The sequence below is a fragment of the Hyperolius riggenbachi genome, chromosome 11 (genome assembly GCF_040937935.1).
Source record: "Hyperolius riggenbachi isolate aHypRig1 chromosome 11, aHypRig1.pri, whole genome shotgun sequence".
Taxonomy (NCBI): Eukaryota; Metazoa; Chordata; class Amphibia; order Anura; family Hyperoliidae; genus Hyperolius; species Hyperolius riggenbachi.
The window spans coordinates 135,745,957-135,768,941 of record NC_090656.1 but is presented as its reverse complement, the minus strand read 5'-3'; the positions used below and the strand labels follow the sequence as shown (position 1 = coordinate 135,768,941).

Genomic DNA, 22,985 nt, shown 5'->3' with positions numbered 1-22,985 from the left:
TTATTTTTATTTTTTTGTCTGAAATATTTTTCCCCTTCCCACTGGTGCTTTAAACCCGCAGCTGAGCTCTGGTCCCCTACATTTTTGTGTACATCTCCTTCTAGATTTGAAACCTTGGCAAGGTCCTCCTCCTAGTGTCTCCTACTTGTTCACGCACCTCCATTATCATACACCTATCCTATGTAACCCATGTAATACTGGAGACAAAAGATCAGCATGGCAGCCAGATGGTTGGCAGTTACTGTATAAGAGAATAAAGTTTTTCGCTTCCACATTCCCTTCATAACAAGTTTGCTCTATTCACCTTCCAGTTTTCTATTACTTTGAGGCTGTGGTGGAAAGATTAGTTTTTGTCTTTTCCAGCACCTGTAGTTTTATAGCAATGCATTGCCCACTCATATGGTTCTTTTGTATTGTAATGATTTGTTCAGGGCTGAGGCAGTTGGGTATTACTGGGAATTCTGGTGAGGATATATTGTCTCTGCAGTCCTGAGAGAAATAGGCCACCTTGTGATTCAAGGTAGCAGCAGCCGTATAAAAAAAGTATATCATTTTAGAGCTTGCCTTCAATCACCTGTCTAGATATAGCTTTGTCTTTATATGATGTTTTGCTCTCAGGTATGAGTTTTTCATGTTTCTGCCGTTCTGCTCTTGCCTGGTTGTATCTCTCCTCTGCTATCTTCCATGTACTATTAATCATTTCTGCCACTTCTCCTGTTCTCGTTATTCACTACGCTCTGTTTTCTCCATTACCTCAGTCAGTGAATGACCTCCTGGACTCAGCAGGGGCACCGCTTGAGATTATTGATGGCTTCATCGGCAGCATCTCTGTTACCATCCCGTGGTCAGCCCTTGTCACTGAGAACTGCACTCTGGAAGTGTCTGAACTTCAAGTTACATGTCGACCCAAATACAGAGCAGGTAAGAGGCAGCCGAGCTTAAACGCTGATATCTTCACTTTAAAAAGATAGGTTAACATCATTCAAAAATATGGTTTTGAGTACTATGCAATATTTTTTTTAAGTAACACTCCAGACAGAATAAAGATACTGTAATAGATATTAATAAGGTTAGCCTTATCATTGATGATTTCCTCAGATTTACAGTAGAGGCTTTGTTATACAGGTTTTTTTTTTTGACAGACATAGATGCTATGTCTACCCACAAGCTTGAGGGAAGGGTCACACTTGAGGCCGTGGAAAAACAGCAGCGCTTTCCCACAAACGAATCTGCATCCTTGGCTGGCACCTAGCTGAGAACAGCTGACTGTCGGCAATGCTTTTTTTTCCACGTGCTGCAGAAAATCACACATTGCTCCCAGTGCATTACGATTGTGCATTGGGAAGCTTTATGTGCATTTTGCAGGTGTTTTCCGCAACGCTCATAATTTTAAGCAAGTGTGACCCCAGCCTTACAGACGTCTTAGGGACAAAAAAAAAAGTAAAACCAGCTAGCAGTAAAAACCCCCAAAACATTTTTTTATCTATTTCCGCCTTGTTTAAAACCTTAAATAAAAATACTAAAATTGGGCTTTAAAGGGAACTTCAGACGAGTGGAAAAAAAAAGTTTTTTTTACATTCCTGGGGCTTCCTCCAGCCCCCTTCATGCTGATCGGCCCCTTGCCGTCCTCAACCCAGTGCCTGGATCTGCCGCTAGGCAGCCAGGTAATTTCACAAGTCAGAGCGTACTGCGCATGCGTGGCCTGGCCATGCGTGCACACCCCATTGCGCTACCATTGCTGCACAGTACTACTGCCCAGGTGTTCCTGGCCACGGGTGTGCGAGGGGAGAGCACTTGCAGCCAGTCTGCACCGACGTATCCTCTATAATAAAACCAATGTGTCCCTGCGTCACGCTGTCCCTGTGTAGCTAGGTCCGTGCTTTTTGCTACTGTGCATGTGCGCAGCACGGACCCAGCCGCACAGAGACAGGAGGACGTGGCCAGGACGCCGGGTGGGCGTGAGCGAGTGGACGGGTATGCGCACATGCGTGGCGGGTGCGTGCGCAGTAACATGCGGCGCCAAGAAACACAGATCTAGAGCCCGTTTTTAAATGGGCTTGGGTCTGCTAGTGCTAAATAAATGCATATATTGATATGATGCAAATAACAGCATATTGACCATAATATTTACATAAAGTAAGGTCAACAATATGCCATTAAACAGTATACATATTGTATAGTAGCAATACAGTTCAAAATGTCCCAGTGTGCAGAGCAAAATAGGTTATTCATGTAAAAACAAAGCAGAGGTTCTGAGTAGTAGTGAGTGTTCAGAAGAGGTAAGTAAGGCATAAAAGGCAGGAAAAAAAAATATTTAAAAAATGTCTATTAGGTGGTTTGCCAGTTACACCTGGGTCATATAGTATGTGTGTGTTTTGTGCCCCCGATCCACCAGCAAAAAAAAATGTTCTGTCCGATCAGTAATGTTGGGCCATTTCTGCTGAAACTCAATCAAAATTACATTCGGACAGCATGTTGAGGCAACAATTTTTGTCATATTCAATTACAGTGATTGAATATCCCTAGGAATGTCTGATAGTATATGGGCAATGTAAAACAAACAAAAAAGCTCTTGTAGCAACAAGGCATCTCCAGCATATCTCTAGAATAGTTACTTCTAATGTTATCCAATGAAGTTACTACCATCTATGCCACAACAATAGTGCTTGGAGCACTTCTGCTTTGTAGCAGCTACAGTATAGGTTTATGAAGTTCCAAATGTTATCCAATGAAGTTACTACCATCTATGCCACAACAATAGTGCTTGGAGCACTTCTGCTTTGTAGCAGCTACAGTATAGGTTTATGAAGTTCCAAGTTGTACTACTGGACAACATTAGCAACAACTGAGATTTGTTAGAAATCTGTTGCCATAAAGCAAAGGGCACTGAAGAAGACAAGATGGATATCGTTCATGTTGCTGAACAGAATGCTGTACTTTATCAAAATGCTGGCATTTGATACAAACATTTTTATTTTTGTATTCTCTTCATATTTGTTTTAGTTTTAATTTTGGATTGTATGAGAAGGGGGTATTTTTCTTGTTGTGTGTGTGTTCTCCTTGCAGAATTTGCCTTCTTGCCCATATGGGAGGTGTATGCACTGTGGGGACAGAGACAGCAACAAATTGAAACAGTTTTTGTAAGCTGCAAATGTGTTTGAACTGCCACTGTTTATTGCTGTGTGGTATTTCTTTATCCTTCAATCACTTTGGTTCATATTAAAACCAAAAAGTCAGAGGAACAGAAAATAAGCAAAAGCACATGGATAGGATACAGAAAGACGTAAAAACTCATGTCATTGCTATCCAAAACTCAAGCATGTTTCCAACTGTACAACTTTAGATTCTCTTTAGCGGAATTACAAAAAGCATGTCAGCACTATGTTGCATTATTTTGATTAAAAAAAAACCTGTTTCTTGCCATGAATTAAGAAAAAACACTTCTCTACAACTGGCTCAAGCAACCTATAGCCTAGGCAAATAATTATATTGTCTCTGAACATTGTGTATGTGTTTAGATCACTAGAGACTGCAGCTAGGTTGCCAAGCAGAAAGACTGTGTGCCTGCTAACCATCTATCTGCCTAGCAATTAGGCATTGTTCTACTTAGCAGGAGATAACCAGGAGACAATGCACTAGAGATAATGACTAGTCTCTATACTTTACAGAAAATAATCTAATTACAGAAAATCTAACAGAAAATTGTATGGTGTGTACTAGGCATATACTGTAAGATGAATACCCAATGATGGGTACGATTGGTATTTCCCTGATTGAAAAACAATGGGGGAATTTACTACTTAACACCCTTTGATATTAATCAGATTTTTAAAGCAATCTGGTTGAACATTGACCAAACACCCTAGCACTGCCCTATGCAGTACAAACCTTTGAGAATGTCAGTCACACACCCTGCTTCCTGCTTTGATTTGATAAAGAATGTACATGTCATGGCAACATTTTATCACTACATCGATCAGATGTGCTGCTCTGAGTTTTTTAATAGATTTAGTTAAGATTCCAAACTTCAAATATAACATCTAATTTATGAAACATTCTGATAGTATATGCTTTTTTGGGGATGTATGTGATAAACTGCTTTTTTTTACTGCGATTTTAATGAAAGTGAATGGGAGCGATTTTAGAAAAAACTGCTAATCAATCACAAAACGCTCAGAAAGCGTTCTAGTGTGATTGGGCCCTTAGTAGAAACTGTGTTTATAAGATATGACTTCATGTTTAAAAAATGATTTCTTATTATGCTTCCATTTCTTCAGCTCCTGCCGGGGCCGAGTCTCACAGCTGGTCCTCATGTATGACCACCAGTATGCAGCTGGCCCAGGAATGTCTAAAGGAACAAGCAGAGGAGCCGTCTGAGACAACACAGCCTATTGAAGGCCTGGAGATGTTTGCACAAACCATAGAGACAGGTAGACATGTGATGCCTCTGTATTATTTCTCATGTTAGTATTTGGTCTATCTTTCTTCTCTTTCCTTCTAAATGAGAAAGCTACGTACAGAGTTTCAGCGTGAGCCCTGTAACGCCGTCTTCAATCTTTTTCAGTTCTACGGAGGATTAAGGTGACCTTTCTAAATACTATTATCAGGATCGAGAATACACCAGTGGAGTCTGACACAGGGACAGCCCTTGAAATACACATCAAAAGGTCAGCTTTTTCACCAGTGCCTGAATCCATAGATTCTTATTTATATTGTTTTAAGCTTCTTAAGTCACTTGGTTATTTCTGTCTATTGTTGTTTCAAATATAAAGTCTATAAAGCACAGCACTAATAATAATACCAATGCACCCATGCTTGGTCTATGTGAACAAAGATATGGGGTACTGTATCTTAGAAGTGCAAATAAATAGATTTAAAAAAATACTTTAATTTGCAAAAACAAAGCTAGACCCCCTTAAAATTCAAACCACAGCAATGTTTTAGGAATGAAGGCAAACCAGAGTGGAAACATTGTACATCCAACGCACACACAAAAACACACACACAACAATTATAATACAACAGTTCACAATCCCAAAAGCATATGGAGGAAGGCAATCATCACTATAGAACAAGTAACATAAAGGCATCATCACAAACCTTATAACAAAACCCACCCTGTACAAGAACAGTATAACAAACAAAATAAAGACTTAAGGCAGCCATACACTGGTCGATGTGCCACCAGATCGACCCGCTGACAGATCCCTATCTGATCGAATCTGATCAGAGAGGGATCGTATGGCTGCCTTACTGCAAACAGATTGTGAATCGATTTTAGCCTGAAACCGATCACAATCTGTTCAGCTGCTCCTGCCGCCTGTCCCCCCCCCCCGCGCATACATTACCTGATGCGGGCTCCGGGGCGTCTTCTCCTCTTCTTCTCAGCGCTGCACTCGCTCCATCCCGGTGCTTCCTGTGTCACTCCGTGACCAGGAAGTTCAAATAGAGCGCCCTCTATTTGAACTTCCTGGGTCACTGCAGTGACCCAGGAAGCGCCGGGATGGAGCGGGTGCAGTGCTGAGAAGATGCGGAGAAGACGCCTGGGAGCCCGCATCAGGTAATGTATTTTTCGTCGGATCGGCCGCCGCTAGCGACGCGCACTTTACCCGCGGGCGATCGAGGGTAATTTCCTGCACGGCGCGATCGACGGACCGATCCGATTTCGGGAGGAAATCGGATCGGCGGCGGCGTTTATCGCGAACGATTGGCAGCAGATTCGATCCCAGGATCGAATCTGCTGTCGAAACGGGCGAGAATCGGGCCAGTGTATGGCCACCTTTAACCAGCCACCTGATAGGACACACTTTAAGTTTTCCTCTTGGGGGGGCTGGGTTCATCCAGGATCTCTCTCTCCAGATACCATTGCGTTTACCTAAATGATTCAGTAATTTATTTTTTTTTGTTAGTTTGTCCATGAAACTTTCCCAGAAAAAAAATAGTTTAGTATGAGTTCCTTTCTGTTGGGGAGTTTTAAGCCAGTCCATCAAAAAGTCATTATACAGTTTATTCTTGAACTATGTGTGTATAGGTTTACATATATACAGGGTGGGGTGGGGGGGTTACTGAAAATATGATTAGAGTGAACCTGTGAGAAAAAAGTACTCCAAATGGATACCCACCTTGAGCGACGGAAGGTTTACCCATCCTCCACCAGCCCGTTACAGTACAGTCCAATCTGCAAAACTGCTTGTTGATGGTTTGTTCGTCAGGTAGACCAACAAACATTTCAGCCAGTGCTGCCAAGAGAATTGTCCCAGATGTAAAAAAAAACCATAAATAACTTAAAATGACACCTGAAGTGAGAGGGGTATGAAGGCTGCCATATTTATTTATTTTCAGACATTGCAAATTGCCTGACTACCCTGCTGATCCTCTGTTTCAAGATGCACAGTAAGGAGTCACTTGAACAAAAATGGACTGCATGGTCGAGTTGCTAGAAGGAGGACATAATTGCACCAATGTCACAACATGGCCTCATTAAATATACAAAACAGTACCTAGACAAACATGAGAACTTATGGAGAAACGTTATTTGGAGTGAATAGACCAAAATTGAACTTTATGATCACAACCATAGATGCTATGTTTGTAGAGGAGTCAACAAGACCTATGATGAATAGTACACCACCCCTACTGTGAAGCATAGAGCTGGATCTGATGTTTTGGTGGTATGTTAGCTACAGTGGTACAGGGAATTTGGTCAGAGGGGATAATAATATAAATGCAGCACATTATCAGAGAATACTGGAAGATAATTTGCATCAGCCTGGAAGCTGCACATGGGACACACTTGGACTTTCCAACGTGACAATGATCCCAAATGCAAGGCCTAATCAACCCACCATTGACTACAGTAGAAAAAAGTAAAGGTTCTGGAGATCTCCTTAGAAAGATTTTTACAAAATCTGCCAGAGTATGTGAATTTATCAACTGTGTGTGTACAGCATGTGTGTATGTACAGTGTGTCACTGTGTGTAAAACAAAAGTCCAAGGGTTGCTGCACACTGCTCTACTTTATTGAGCAAAGGAAAATAAAGCGTCAACAGTTTCGAGTGATCCCCACCCTTTGTCCAGTTAATAAATACAATGAAGTGAACAAGTATATATACGGTACATTCCCACACAGGAAATGACTTTTATCATTGCCTAGTAACTACATCATAATTCAAAAGTTATAAACACTATTTGTGCTTCTCACAACATTTATCTGGCTGGCACTGATAAAGTCCATTTGTAATCCAAATGATCCCTAGAGGCAGTAAACACAGTGTGGGCAGCACGGTGGCATAGTGGATAGCACCCTCGTCTTGAAGTGATGGGTCCCCAGTCTGAATCCCAACCAGGGAACTATCTGCACTGAGTTTGAATGTTCTCCTCGTGTCTGCATGGGTTTCCTACTGGCACTCCGGTTTTCTCCCACATTCCAAAAACCTACAGATACGTTAATTGGCTTCTGCCTCAAATGCCCCTAGACTTTGATGACTATGGTAGGGATTAAATTGTGAGCCGCCTCTGGGGACCAGTTACTGACAAGAGTATATATTCTGTAAAGCCGAGCGGAAGATGTCAGTGCCATAAAAATACTAAATGATAATTATAAACCGTCCTTCTGAGAAATAACAAGAATTAAGATGTAAATCTTAATTCTTGTTATTTCTGGCCTGATCTTTGAAGGAACAGAATCTGTGCTGGGCTGACAAACAAAATTATAGGTTTCTGCTGGTAAAGACTGTTGTTTACTTAAGTGGATTAATGGGGAGTTCTTTAAATTTAAAGCGTACCTGTGAGCAAATAGAACATATAAGGTAGTTTACCTCAGTAGAGGGAAGCCACTTGTTAGGCTGTATTCCCACTTGAGCGGAGAATGGACATTTTTTTGTCCGTTGTCTGCTCGTCGCTAAACGGACAAGGAACTATTTTATATTTTATTTTATAAGCAGGAGCCAGTCACACTTGTGACGCTGCAATGGCTCAGTTGTGCCAAGGCTATCTGGGAAGCCTCTGGATCATCCAACTGAACTAAGTACTATTTCTTTGGCATTCACCAAAACCAGGGAAACACAATTTGTTAATCCAGAGAACCTGTTTTCGTTACTCTAGTGCAGTGGTGGCATGCTGATGCTTTGCATTGCACGTGGTTATGTAAGGCACAAATACAGCCAACCCATCCCACAAAGAGTTCCATGCGCTGTTATTGAACTAATCTGAAGGTCATATGAAGTTTGGAGGCCTTTCTCAAACTGTAGCAAATGACCCAGCATAAAATTGGTGACTTCCGTGAATTGTGCTCTTCAGTATGCACTGACCACACTCTGTTGGTATAGGTGGTCTACCACCTCATGGCTGATTTGCTCTTGTTCTAAATTGCCTTTACTTCATTATAACACTAGTGACATGCCCATGTGATGTTTAGTAACAAGGACATTTCCAAATGTACTTATTCCACAGGCATCATCCTGTCATGGTTTCATGTTGGAATTTACTGAGCTGACCTGTTCTTTCACGTATACTTTTAGAAGTAGTCTGCATGCCTAGGAGTGTGTTTGTATATAAATCTGTGCCCATGGAAGTGATTGCAACACTTGGATTCAATTAATCTAAGGGGCTTCACAATACATTTGACATGGTGTATTTTATATTCTATTCTGTCACCGTATTGACACTTTTTCTTTTACTTTTTTTTCTTCAGTATTTCATGGTGGCAGAAGTGTTTTTACAAACTTTTTTTATGTACATATCAGTAATGCAATGACCCATTCTCCTGTAAAAAAGATAATGCTAACATTTATAGATTGCACCACGATGTGGCAAAACAATAGATTGCTCTCTGAAAGGAATCGGTTCCTACCCTACAGCAGGGAATCTATTGAAAATCGATTGATCTGAAGCTAAAATTACACAGTTGAATGCAGTACAATGCTATGTGCCATTGAGCTACCACCGTGCCTCCGTTCATCTCAGATCTTCTGCGCTGTCTGATCGATACATTTGTTCGATTTTTGGTCGAAATCACCCAGATGTGGATCGATCAAGCATTTAGGGGGAATCTATTACCTGAAGAATGATCAAATCTTCAGGGAATTGAACAGAAAAATTGATAAGTGTATTGGCATCTTAAGAGTGGCATTCATGCAACTTTATTCACTGGCTCTAACTTTGTTTTTTTTTTCCCTTAGGCTAGATTATTGTGATGAGGCTGTTAGAGACTCTGGTCCTTCTTTTCCTGTGGATATCCATCAGCCTCCAGCGTTCATTCAGAAGATTTTACAACTTAGTGGTGTCTCCCTCCACTATGAGGAGTTTAAGAATAGAGAACACACATATTCACCCACGCCTGCTCCTGAGGTACTGCTGTAGTGACAGTATGTATAGTAAATTCATAGGAGTGGCTTGTTCTCCATGCCAAGAATGCAGGAGATTGAGGCTCTAGGAACTAACCTGTCATCGCCCAATTTGTTTTCTAATGAAGAACCCTGCTAAGTACTATATTTAAAATGTTTGCATATCTTGTGAAAATGACAGTGTGTTGTTGTAAAAAAAAGAAAGCTTATTGAATTTTCAGAAATAAAACAGATAGCTGTTGCCCCCGAACACAGCAATATATGAATGTAGGGGAGCGGATCCCCACAACTGAAACAGTACATTATGATTTCTGAGTTACTAAAAACAGACAATACCAACTCAAAACAAACAACATTAGCCACATGAACTGTCCTGAAGGAACAGAGGGAGAAGAACTATAGAAAAAACCCGTGTTGCCCGTTACACACTACAGGCTTTGTGAGTGGTTGGCCCACATCACACCTGGCAGTAGTGATAAGTAGGATTTTCATTACTCTAGAATCGGCCATTAGAATTCTAGCCATCTGACTATCTAGTACTGTGCATTATATAGTGGATTAAAATATTAAAAAAGTGGAGGTTTGGGTAGGGTTGGGCATGCTGCATTATTTGTATGCTATCTTGAACCCTACTTGAGTGGCTTGTTAGAAAGAGAAGCACTATTTGGAAGCTTAAAATTACTGTATCCTGTCGACAATCACATTACAGCTAACTGGTGGCAAGGCTGCATATACTACAGCAGCACTGAATGCTTTTACTAATGGGGTCGTATCTAGGGGATTCCCAAACTTTGAGTGAAATTTATGGTTTTGAAAGTCGCATGGGGAGGGGAGGACATGGTGGCTAACTGGTTGAATTCTTGTCCACCATTGGGTTCTAACTGGAGATTAGTTGTGGACTTTAGCACAATAAAGAGTGTGCTAATAATAGATTGGTGTGCTGAATAACACCCGTTCCTTTCCTTAAGAAATGCAACACTGTAGCATGAGGAACAGTGATGCTTGCTTGTGGCCCAGTAATGTAAGGAGCATATTATATGGATACAGTAGGTATGCTGCACTAAAGCTTAAACCACATAATTTTTAAGGTATTCCGATTATTTGGTTGTCCCACCCACAATTTGTTTTTAGCATAACACACACACCACTTATTTTCTGTTTTCGTCATGGTACACTATACGGACTTGTTATATAGGGTTCATGATGAATGCACATACTAGAAGGTGTAATGATTATTTATTAAGGGGGATGTTTTATGTAATTTAATATTATAGGACTAGTGTATGAAAGTGCTATCAAGACAAGACACAGAACATCTATATCATGCTTTTCTCCTGGCCGACTCAAAGCTCTACAGGGTTGCAGCCACTTAGGGCGCGCTCCACGGGCAACCAGGATCATTAGGGAGCCTTGCCCAAAGACTCCTTGAGCCAGGATTCGAACCCTGGTCAAAGGCACAAATCCCACACAACAGCCTAACCAGTAATTGCTTTTGACTTTGCTATTTCACACACAGGCTGCCACTTCCAATAGTCTTAAGAATTGTGAACGGGCGTTTTGTTTACAAAGGTTTGAGGGCCCCTGAACTACAGGCTTTCATTAGCTAAGCTGAATTCTTGCCCTAGGTTAGCAGAGATTTCGATGTTAGAACTTGATTAAAATTCTAACAAGCCAAAGCATTAGGGCTGGTTCAGACGGACGTTTGGAGGCGTTGCGTTTGCTGGCGTCACGTTCAGCAGCGTTCGTGTGCGTTTGGATGCGGTCGCGTTTTTTCTTCCCCTAGGGGGACATTAGCCGTCGCGGTTAACCTCCCCTGGAAGCTACATGTAGCTTCCAGGGGCTCCTTGAACGCCAGGGAAAATCGGGACCCAAACGCCGCGTTCGTGTAAACGCGCTTGAAAGCTTGGTACAAACGCTCCCATTCACTTGAATGGGAGCGTTTAACACCAAGCCCTGAACGCTGGCTGTAAACGCTCTGCAAGCGTCCGTCTGAACCAGCCCTTACCCAGGAGGTGGAATTTGGGTTTAGGAAATCTTTAACTAATTAACACAGCTGGTGGTTAAATGGATTTAGCTGGTGAATTAGTGGATAAGCTGGTGTAGACTCAGATTTGCTAAATCCAACTTTTGCATCGTAACTTGGGCCAATTAGAATATTAAGTTAAGAATATTAAGATAATGTTTCACTTATCACCATTAATAAATCCTTCACATGGTTTGTATGGGTGTTAGGTTCTAGCTTTGCATGTAAAAATTACAGGGGTTGGACAAAATAATGGAAACACCTTGAAAATCAACAAAATATATTTTAATATGGTGTAGGTCCACCTTTTGCGGCAATTACAGCCTCAATTCTCTGAGGTATTGATTCATACAAATTGTGAATTGTTTCCAAAGGAATTTTAGCCCATTCTTCAGTTAAAACACCCTCCAGTTCTTTTAGAGACGATGGTGGTGGAAATCGACTTCTTACTTGAATCTCTAATGACGACCATAAATGCTCAATAATGTTGAGGTCTGGGGATTGTGGTGGCCAGATGAGATGCTCAACTTCATTAGAATGTTCTTTGTGCCATTCTTTAACAATTCTAGCTGTATGGATTGGGGTATTATCATCATCTTGAAAGATGGCATTCCCCTCCGGAAACAGTTCTTGAACCACAGGATGAACTTGGTCGCCCAAAATTCCTAAATAATCTCGGCTGTTAATTCTTCCATGAAGGGAAATCATTGGCCCGGTGGATTTCCAAGAAATAGCACCCCAGATCATCACAGAACCCCCGCCATGTTTTACGGTTGGGAGAAGGCAGTCTGGATGAAATACTTCTTTCGGCTGTCTTCAAACGTACACTCGGCCGGAGGTCGGAAATAAGGTCAGAGAAAATCACATTTTTCCACTGCTCGAGGGACCAATTCTGGTGTTTTCTACACCACTCTAAATGCTATGAAACATTTGTCTTTGAGAGCAAATTTTCTAATTGCAGTTCTTCCATGGAATCCAGATTTGTGCAGCTCCCGACGAACAGTTTGTGTGAAAACTGAGTTCTGTAGGTGTTCATTCAGCTCTGCAGTGATTTTAGGAGCCGTGGTCTTGCAAGCTTTTCTAACTATTCAATTTAGAGTCAGACGTTCTCTCTCAGACAAAATCGATTTTTGGCTACAACTGTGCTTTTGCTGAGGACAATTTTCTTTCTCTTTTAAAGGCAGTCATTACTTTTGAGACAGTACCTCTTTAAATGCCAAGCATTCAGGCAGTTTCTGTTACAGTAGCGCCTGCCATACGAGTACCAACAATTTGGCCTCTTTGAAAGTCTGAGAGATCTGCAATTTTTATAAATTATAACTAACTTTTGTTTAAATATCTGTAAAAAAAACCATTATTTTTATTTGTTAGGTTTAATTAAAATGAACAAAAAAAATTCATGTCAAGTTTTGATTGCTTAAAGCAGAATGAAACCCAGCATTTCTTCTTTGCTGTAAAAAATTATTTACAGCATATTATATACAACCAGCATTTTTTTTTACTAAAACAGCATTCAAGGGGTTACACACAGGGCTGGAAAGTTCAGTGAAGAGAAATGTGGAAGCATCCAAAGTTGTAGATAATGTTATCTTGTGTTTACTTAAAGGGAATGTCCAAGCAAAACAAAAAAATGAGTTTCACTTACCTGGGGCTTCTACCAGCCCCACGCAGCCATCCTGTGCCCTCGTAGTCACTCACTGCTGCTCCAGTCCCCCGCTGGCAGCTTGCCGACCTCGGAGGTCGGCGGGACGCATTGCGTACATTTTTAAGCATTCCCGCTAGTGCAGGAATATTAACACATACATTTTTACGCATTACTGGTTCAATGCGTAAAAATGTACGCATTGAACCAGTAATGCGTAAAAATGTATGTGTTAATATTCCTGCACTAGCGGGAATGCGTAAAAATGTACGCAATGCGTCCCGCCGACCTCCAAGGTCGGCAAGCTGCCAGCGGGGGACTGGAGCAGCAGTGAGTGACTACGAGGGCACAGGATGGCTGCGTGGGGCTGGTAGAAGCCCCAGGTAAGTGAAACTCATTTTTTTATTTTGCTTGAACCTTCCCTTTAAATGTATCAAGTGAGGAATGTGACACATTCTCTGACTGTGGAGAAGCTGCTGGACATAGAGAGACACTGAAAGCATTTCTGCCTTCGATACATAATGAATAAAACCAGTTATGAATAAAATGCGAAGTCAGCTCACAAAGCAAAAAACTGTACTTTTGGGAACGTATAATATCTAAATGAATAATAATACCTACCGTATATACTCGGCTATAAGTCGAGAAATTTAGGTCTGATCTACTTTTGTAAAGTAGAGGGGTCGACTTATACTCGCGTCAGACCTAAATTTCTGACTTGTAGCTGAGTATCAATTGACCCCTCTGCTCTGCATCTGCTGCAGTATGCCCCCACTAGTGCTGCCAGCCAACCTGATTGTATACCCCTGCTCTATGATTCCTAGATGCCAGAATGCTGTGCCCCCCCTGCAAGCAGGAGAATGGACTAACCCACGCTCATTACTTATTTTCTCAGGCGGCAGCCGAGAATGCTGGCCACTGCTGAGCATGCGAGGAGCCGCTCACTTTGCCCAATTGTAACTGTTAAAATTAATAATGCAGCTCTCTCCCTGGCACTCGCCGTAAGTGCTGACACTTCAGGGAGGAGCAGCAATTAGATGGACATGGGACAATGATGCGAATCACGGTGGGCGGAGATTAAATTGTCAGTGTCCTTTCAAAAGCTGCTTGCATTGCATCAGGGATAGGCAGGTGAGGACAATGATCGGTGGCTGGAACGGAGGGATTTAGAGCGGCTCCTACAACCGCTGCGGGAGTAGAAGCCGCTATAAAAAATCCTTCCGTTACAGCCACCGATCACTGTCCTGACCTGACTATCCCTGATGCAAGCAGCTTTTCATGACAGGAAACCAGCGATTTAAGCTTCATTGCCAGTGCGGTATCCTCTATACTCCCTCTTTTCCTCTCTGTACAGTGCGACTCCCGATGTCACATGACACATGAAGTCACATGACATCAGAAACCAGAGCTGTACTATTGGACAGAGAGCGGCATGAATGGAGAGTGTATAGAGGATTCAGCGCTGGCAATGGAACTGTAAGTGTTGGCTTCTGCTGCAGTGCTCACTGTGCATTAGATCGCACAGAGGAGGGAGAGAGAGCGGATAGAAGCACAAAATAGTTTAGCATTGCGGGGAAGGGGACAAAAAGAAGCACCCTTCCCAGTGCATAACATTACAGAGTTGTGTTAGGAGGGTGGGGGGATTTTTATTGTGTTGTCGGTGATTTAGCACTGTGGGGAGGGATAGAGAGACGCTGGCTGCTGGCAGTGCTGGGGCTCTGGGAAGGGTTTATTGTTTAAAGCGGACCTGATCTCAGATCTTTCTCTCTGCTCTAAAAGATATGCAATAGCATAATAACCTTTAAAAGAAAAATGCCTTTTGTTTGCAGATGTATCGCAGAATTTGTATCAGCTGTAGTGTGTCTACTTCCTGCTTTCATGGAAGCAGGTATATTGTTAACATCCTGTGCTTTCAAATTAGCTTATCTGCCTTGTCAGGTGACACAGAGGAGAGATCAAATTACAACTTGTTATTAGACTCAGATGATGGGGATTAGACAGGCTAAACTCTCTTAATACATACAGGGTGCATTTCCCTATGTTTTCATTATGTCTTGTGCAAGGCTTCAAGTCTACTATGCAGCCATTAATTTTGCTAGATAGACTTATACTTGAGTAATTAAAAAATTCCAGCTTAAGAGGGTCAAATATTGGGGTTGACTTATACACGAAGTCAACTTATATCCGAGTATATACGGTATGCACAAATGCAAATATGATAACCATATGGCATTTAAAAAGTAGGAAAACATGTTTTTATTGAATATTATGTCAGGGTATTATACCGCTTTAAAACATGTTCAAAGATTATGATGCCAAAATGTTAGGTGTTAGGTGTGTCCATTATTTTGTCCAACCCCTTGTATATTATGTTTTATGTACTAGATTTCTCAAATTTCATAAATATCGGGACTCAGGAAGGCAGGTTTACCGAAGTTTCTCCTTTTCTTTACCAGCCAATTAGATTTTCTTTTTGAGCTTGCACTGGAAAAAAAGTACTGATAGGTAGGTAACAAAGGCCCTAAGTGATAACTAATTATAAATGATGGGTAACACAGGCAAACACCGTTGCCTGCAGAGATCGAAATTTCAATCCCTCAGGTGACAGCCCAGAGCCGGGTACTGCACAGACGTGTCTTTACCCTATAGGCAAGCATTGTGTTCAGTTGCTATAGATGTTGGAGGAGGACCAACAGGGAGACCAGTGTCATACTTTTTATCAACACTTAAAGGGATACTGTAGGGGGGTCGGGGGAAAATGAGTTGAACTTACCCGGGGCTTCTAATGGTCCCCCACAGACATCCTGTGCCCGCGCAGCCACTCACCAATGCTCTGCCCCTACCTCCGGTTCACTTCTGGAATTTCAGACTTTAAAGTCTGAAAACCACTATGCTTGCGTTGCCGTGTCCTTGCTCACCCTGATGTCACCAGGAGCGTACTGCACAGGCACAGACCATACTGGGCCTGCGCAGTACGCTCCTGGTGACATCAGCGGAAGTGAGGACACGGCAACGCAGGCGCAGTGGTTTTCAGACTTTAAAGTCTGAAATTCCAGAAGTGAACCAGAGGCGGGGCCGGAGCATTGGGGAGTGGCTGTGCGGGCACAGGATGTCAGCGGGGGACCATTAGAAGCCCCGGGTAAGTTCAACTCATTTTCCCCCGACCCCCCTACAGTATCCCTTTAAATAGCATGACGCCATGTCGGACTAGATCATGTGGCAATGCAGGCAATGAGGAGCACAAATGTGCCAATATAATTTTACATTATGTAGCACAGCATGGAGTCGGCAGAGATCAAAGGGGCTGGCACTGTGATGACTATGTCTGACATTGGAGTTAAAGAGGAAAACCATCAATTTTGGACTTAGTCCAACATAGGTTCGGAAATTGTTAAGAGATGTATAAAAATATTAATGACCACCAGATTTGTAATATAGCACAATATAAATAATCCAGCACCATACAAATTTAAAACTAAAATAAATTAAAATTAAATTAACCCAATTATTTAATTTTAACTAGAGTATCACCAATGACTAATAACCAATAGGTAGATAAAGACTATGATTAAACACATTCATCATTAAATAAATGCATAAACAAGGAGATAAGTAAAAGAGGGAGCCAGCAATTAGTTATGTGAAATGATAGAAAACCACATAGTGACCATAGAATCATAAGAGTTAATAGTTGAATGTGCTGGAATCCATAATGATGATCTCATGTAAGGCAATCTTTCACTTTAGTACTGATAGTTGAGTGTAGAAAGTTACTGTATGTACACATAACATTAGTCTCATTTTGTTACAAATTAATTAATTTAGCCTTTCAATCCATAAACACTAAATAAATATAATGTTCAAATAATATAGATTAAAGGAAAATTACAAGGCACTTACCACTTTGTTTCTAGAGGACTATCCCAACGCAGCCAAAAGTTTATACAAAGGACATCAGCAATTAATCTAAATCGGTAGTAATTCTTAGGCTCCCTGCACACTACAAATCCGTTTTCCGATTCCGATTCCGTTTCCGATTTTCCTTGAATACATTCAACAGAAAAACGGATCAAAAAACGCAGCATGCAGTTAAGATTAAAAATCTGAATCGGAATCGGATGTAAAAACAGATTAAAAAGCGGAATCGGAATCTGAAATGCATGCAGTGTGCAAGAGGCCTTATGCTGGGTACACTCTATACGTCGTTCTGCTCGATAGATGAATTTGATAAATAATTCCCGACATGTCCGATATTCCTTCCGATCGATTCTGCACTCGATTTCTTATAGAAGTGAATTCAAAAAGATAAGAAAAATGAGCGGAAGATAAGAGACTAGAGCGCAGAATCGAGTGCATAATCGAGCGGAAAAACGATCAGGTGGAAAATCGAGCGGAAAAACGTATCATGTGTACCCAGCATTACTGTGTGACTAAGGAGATCAAACTGAAGCACTTCAATAAGCACCCATTGTGCGTTGTAACTGATTTAACTTAAAGGATACTGCAGCCCACAGGCTGCGGAGAGATAAAACCTGCAATGTGTAGGGAAAGAAAAGGACATACTCACCGCTCCCCTTCCTCCCTGCCATCTGGTCCTGCTCGTCAGCCACAGCTCCCGTACTAGCCGACTATCCTGACCCCTGACCCGGACACTCCCCTTGCCTCCTGCAGGGGCGCTCCAGCGGCTCCACTATAAAGCTAGCATGCGGTGCGGTGAGTATGTCCTTTTCTTTCCCTACACATTGCAGGTTTTATCTCTCCGCAGCCTGTGGGCTGCAGTATCCTTTAAGGACCGAGCTAATCTTTACCCTGTTTTGATGGTCACCTGGCTGGCAGGGCATAGATTTCAATTAGCCGCTGCTGCGCGCATCCACCGTTTCAGTCGCTCCCGCCGCTTAATCCCCGCTGTCTGTCGCCGCAGCTCACTGGCGCTGCCTGTTTCTCTGGCAGCAGAGCCCTGTGAGCGAGCCAGGTGCCGATTTCATTGGCTCCTGGCCCTGTCTTTCAATGTAAGCTGCTCCCATTGGCTTACATTAAAAGACAGGGTCCAGGAGCCAATGAAAGTGGCTCCTGACCGGCTCACAGGAACTCTGCCGTCATAGAGACTGCAGAGTGGGGTGGCCCAGGATCCCGACGGGTATATGCGGCGATTCGTCGGTATGCCATCGGGATTCTGCAGTTTCTGTACGAGCGGTCTCTGTTCCTTAAGGGAGCAGAGATCGCTGGTACTTAAGTGGTTAAAGAGACTCTGTAATTAAAAAAAAAAAAAAAACCTCCGGGGGATAATTTCCTCAGGAGGGTGTAGCCTCAGGGTCCCAATAAGGCATCCTCCTCCCCTGTAGCTTCGAGAAATACAGTGCTGGCTCCCCCGAAAAGCCCTCAACAAGGCTTGACAAGAGGGTGCAGACGCGGGCAATATTTACCTACCGCGACCCTGCACTGGCACACTAGTGGCTCTTCATTCGTGTTAAAAGGACTCGCATCTGCGCAGTAGAGCAGATCAATCGGGTTCTGCAGTTTCCACCTTAGACCCGAACGAAGAGCCGCTAGTGCGCCTGCGCAGGATCGCAATAGGTAAATATTTACCTCGCCGCTATTCGGGGGGTCTTAGCACTGGGACAAAGGAGAACTGGGAAAGCCTTGTTAGGATCCAGAGGCTTTCCATTCCCAAGGTAAGTACCCCCCAGGGGCCCTTTTTTTAAAAATACTAACGTAGATTGTGGCAGGGGAGTTAACTCAGCCCTGTCGCCACCTCTGTGCTGTGCCTCATGGTACGCTCCAGCTCTCTAATACCTCACTCCAGCTGTGACGGAGGAAGTGTCAGAGAGCTGGAATGTGACTTGGAGCCCAGCGCTAGTTAATTTCCCTGCCACAGGCTGCATCAGTGTTCAGATTTGATTTCTAATCTGAATGCTTTGGATCACTGTTTTGATTACGATTGATCATTCTGAATGATGCTCCTGACCGTATACTTCAGAACCTGTTTTTTTGTCACTGGCTAATCAAAACAAACAAAAAAAATAGTGATCATGTAATAAGTAAGATCTTTGTAAGGACTTTTTTGCCAGACATTGATCATTAAAGGGAACCTAAACTGAGAAGGATATGGATTTTCCTTTTAAAATAATACCAGTTGCCTGACTCCCCTGCTGATCCTGTGTCTCTAATACTTTTTGCCACAGCCCCTGAACAAGCATGCAGATCAGGTGCTCTGACTGAAGTCAGACTGGATTAGCTGCATGCTTGTTTCAGGTGAGTGATTCAGCCACTTCTGTAGCCAAAGAGATTAGCAGGACTGCCAGGCAACTGGTATTGTTTAAAAGGAAACATTCATATCTCTCTCAGTTAAGGTTCCCTTTAAGGAAGCCCTGCACATCCAATTTGTTGTTCTTGGACCATGTAGGATGGAATCAACCTACGTCGGGCAATTTAACCTTTAAGTAAGTTTTGATGATCTGCATAGTGCAGTGTAGCATCTGTTTCTCACTATCTTTCTTTTACAGGATACAACTGCACCCTCAAAACCTACAGAGCCAGAGTCCATGCATTCCTCAGTATCATCAAGTGGACTTGCAAAACCCACGCCGCCCAACTCCCCTACCCTCCAAATAGGCAGCTGCTCTGGCTGTACAGAACTGATCATTAAGTTAAAACAGAATGATATGTTCCCAGGACCAAAGGTATTTCAAAATGTCTTTAACTAATTTCTATATCCCCGGATTATGGTAATTATACTGAACTTTGTGATATCATAGCCTATAACTAGGAGCTCAGAATTACATATTGGTCTTAGAATGCCAAACGCGCTCCATCAGGAGCAACAAAGAGTCACTTTTTTAAAAGGAATTACAAACTGCATACTGTGTAAATTGTAAATGAATATTGTTAAACATTGTATATAAATTATCATTATTTGTTTAGGTAAGACATGTTCAGCAGGGCTTTCAAGAGTGCATTGTACATGTGACTAACCGTCAATCAGAGGAGCTCATAATCTAGTTTCCACTATACTTATTGTCTAACATCCCTACCATAGCCTCAGGCTATTTTTTTTTTTTTTTTTTTGAAAGGAGGGAGGGGGACCAATTTACTTTTCAGTATGTTTTTGGGATGCGGGAGGAAATAGTGCCTAGAAGACAATTACATACATTTGGGGTCGTTTGCGAGCAGATTGTATCAATTGAAAACTACTTATAAAATTATTATTTACTAAATAAACACATATGATCCTGATCTGCCTTTAAGTGAGCTTGAAAATTTCAAGGTCCCAACACTGCTGGCATTGCTGCTGGCTTCAGGGTGGGTATGGCCCGCAGGAAGGAATGAGCATCTTTAGAACCAAGCCCTCTCCCATTGCCAGTAGTAGGAGGGAATTTGAGGGCTACATGCTCTGGCTGCTGTAATTTTGGGGGCCTGTCTCCTTAAGAGATAAGAACCTCAGGTAAAAACATCCATGTGAAAACATAGCTGGTTGGCTGACATTGGCTGATTTAAAAAAGGAAAGAAAAGAAAACATAGCTGGACCTTATCCAGGGACATGGGTAAATGTGAGGGGGTTTTGAGGGAAGGTGGGCTCTGTGTAACTTGTGAGGAAGACCCTGAAGAAATTCCCAGGATTAACAAATTCTCAATTAACTTAAAATGCTTCAGACAGCAGCAGCAAGCAGCCCAGTTGTTGTTGGGTAAGGGCCTGGTAAGGTAAGGCCTCTTTCACATTAGATCATGTGTGCACGAACCCGATTTTGTGCACGTGTTATGACCTGTGGTGCGACATTGGGGAGTTGCGGTGCAACGCTGATCAGTGGCGGTAGTTCTGATCCACCCGATAGGAAAACGCCAGCAAGGATGAGCTTGGGGGGGGGGTGGGGGGGGGGGAGGGACGTGTGTTAAACTTGCCTAGCAGCCTTCTTCTTTAACCCGTCCCACGGCGCGTGCCACACACGTACTACGCTTCCTCTTTCAACCCAGAAGGAGGAAGTGTTTGTAGTCGCGTGACTGCGGCTTGGAATGCGGCGTTGGACGGGTTAAAGAAGAAGGCTGCTGGGTAAGTTTAACCCCCCCCCCTCCCGCACACACCCGCTCAGCTGCACTAATTAGAGGATGAAATCCAAATGAAACTCATTTGGATTTCATCCAAATTTGATCTGGAGCTCATCCCTGAACACCAGCGCTGGACGTTACAAAGCTCCCAGATGCATCACAACATAACACTCTGGAATGCTTTGTCTACTGTAAAAGTTAACATGAAAGTCAAATAGACTTTCATCTTACTATTCTAAACGCATCCTAGGAGCGATCCATCTAAACGCACGGATCAGCTCCTAGTGTGAAAGAGCCCTAGAAGAAGTAGTTATGGACCTTTTTTTTTTTTTTTTTCAAAAAAACTTTTTCGGAACGTCTCATCTTTCAATTTTTCCTTTTCTCTTTACAACCAAAACAACTTCTCATCTTTCAATGTGTCCCTTTCTCTTTACAACCAAAACATCTCAATATAGAAGTACAGTTCTTGCAGTACATTTAAAGTAGGGTGCATGACGCCATGTCGGGGATTCCCTGCACTACCCCTTGTGTGCTGTTTGCCCCTCGTGTGTGCCCCTCGTTCCCCCGTGTGGTCTGCTCCCTGCCTGCAACTCGCATGTATGTCTGCAAGCCCCCAGCTTATGTCTTCATCCCCCCCCCCCCTCCCCCCCGGTGTATTTAGCTGTGTAGCGCTCATCTTATCTAACCCGGGGTCTCCTGCGGGGGTTGGAGACCTCTCTTCACTTCCACACTTCTCCTCTAGTATTTGCTTCTGCTGATTGCATCATCAGTCTTTCACTTGGGGGAGCCGTGCATTATTGAGAGGTCTGCAATCCCCGCAGAAGCCGCTGCATTAGGGAAGACGAGCGCTACATCGCTAATGACACCGGTGTGGGTGCGGATCACAAAGGGGGAGCAGACACACATGGGGAGGCACACTGAGGGCAGAATGGGGACATACTGGAGGGCACCTGGGAACAGCAGGACGCAAACTAGGGACAGCAGGACTGGAGACACAGTGGGGACAGCAGGGGACGTACTGGAGATACACTGGGGACATACTGGAGACACAGTGGGCACAGCAGGGAGCATCTGGGGACAGAAGGGGACACTGGGGACTGATGGGAGTACAGAGGAGAACACCAATTGGGGGAGAACCTCTACAAAATGCTCCTGGAATATGAATGCACCAGATTTAATTTGATAGATTGGTACCAAACTACAGCACGTTAAGCATAACCTTACTTAGATCTTTAGTGTCAGTACATTTTATGCCAGTGGGGCAGAGAGGAAGATATTTAGAACACAGTAACTCATTATAGGTTATAGGTATTATAAGTACAGTGAACCCTTTTCTGATTTTTTTGTTTGTTTGCAGCTGGAGATTGATGGGAAACTTGGGTCTCTGCATTTGTTCCTGAATCCATGTCAGGTAGCTAACTTACAACAGTTATTGGATGCCTTGAGTATTTCAGGTGAGGAGGATCCTGTGACACAGCATTTCTGTATCTTCATGGTGTACTCAGAATGTAACATATTCCTGTGTCCTCTTGTGCTTGTAGAATCAAGCAGTATTAGAGAAAAATTGCTGAAAAGTCGCCCTCTGGACATGGAGGATTTGAAGATGATAGAACAAGACCTGAACCAGCAGCTGCAGTCAGGACCTGGATCCCTCTTCATTCCAGACCCTGAGCTGGTGCCCTTTCAGACTTTGGAGAATGGAGGTGATGTTTTGATTTCAGCTGTTTATATAGAAACCCTTCAAGCAATGCTATCACTATGGATATGCATTAAAACTGACATTTAAAGCTAGCACTCATAGAATTCACACTAGAAATGTATGAAACAGTGTTTCTCAAACCTGTCTTTGTGGCTCCCCAACAGTGCATGTTTTGCAGGCAACCTCACCTATGCACAGGTGGGGTAATTGGTGTCTCATCTACATGGAATCCACCTA

At 42.8% G+C, this 22,985-nt stretch overlaps 1 protein-coding gene across 1 annotated transcript in view; it reads left to right on the top strand.

The window, feature by feature from the left end:
* The window catches only part of ATG2A (autophagy related 2A), a 179,470-nt gene that overhangs the window by 31,448 nt on the left and 125,037 nt on the right, over window positions 1-22,985 (top strand). Inside the window, exons 2-8 of the mRNA XM_068259988.1 lie at window positions 759-921; window positions 4,278-4,430; window positions 4,565-4,667; window positions 9,180-9,348; window positions 19,513-19,689; window positions 22,407-22,503; window positions 22,591-22,752. Of these exons, the coding sequence (XP_068116089.1) occupies window positions 759-921; window positions 4,278-4,430; window positions 4,565-4,667; window positions 9,180-9,348; window positions 19,513-19,689; window positions 22,407-22,503; window positions 22,591-22,752 (1,024 nt within the window). The remainder of the gene's footprint in view (window positions 1-758; window positions 922-4,277; window positions 4,431-4,564; window positions 4,668-9,179; window positions 9,349-19,512; window positions 19,690-22,406; window positions 22,504-22,590; window positions 22,753-22,985) is intronic.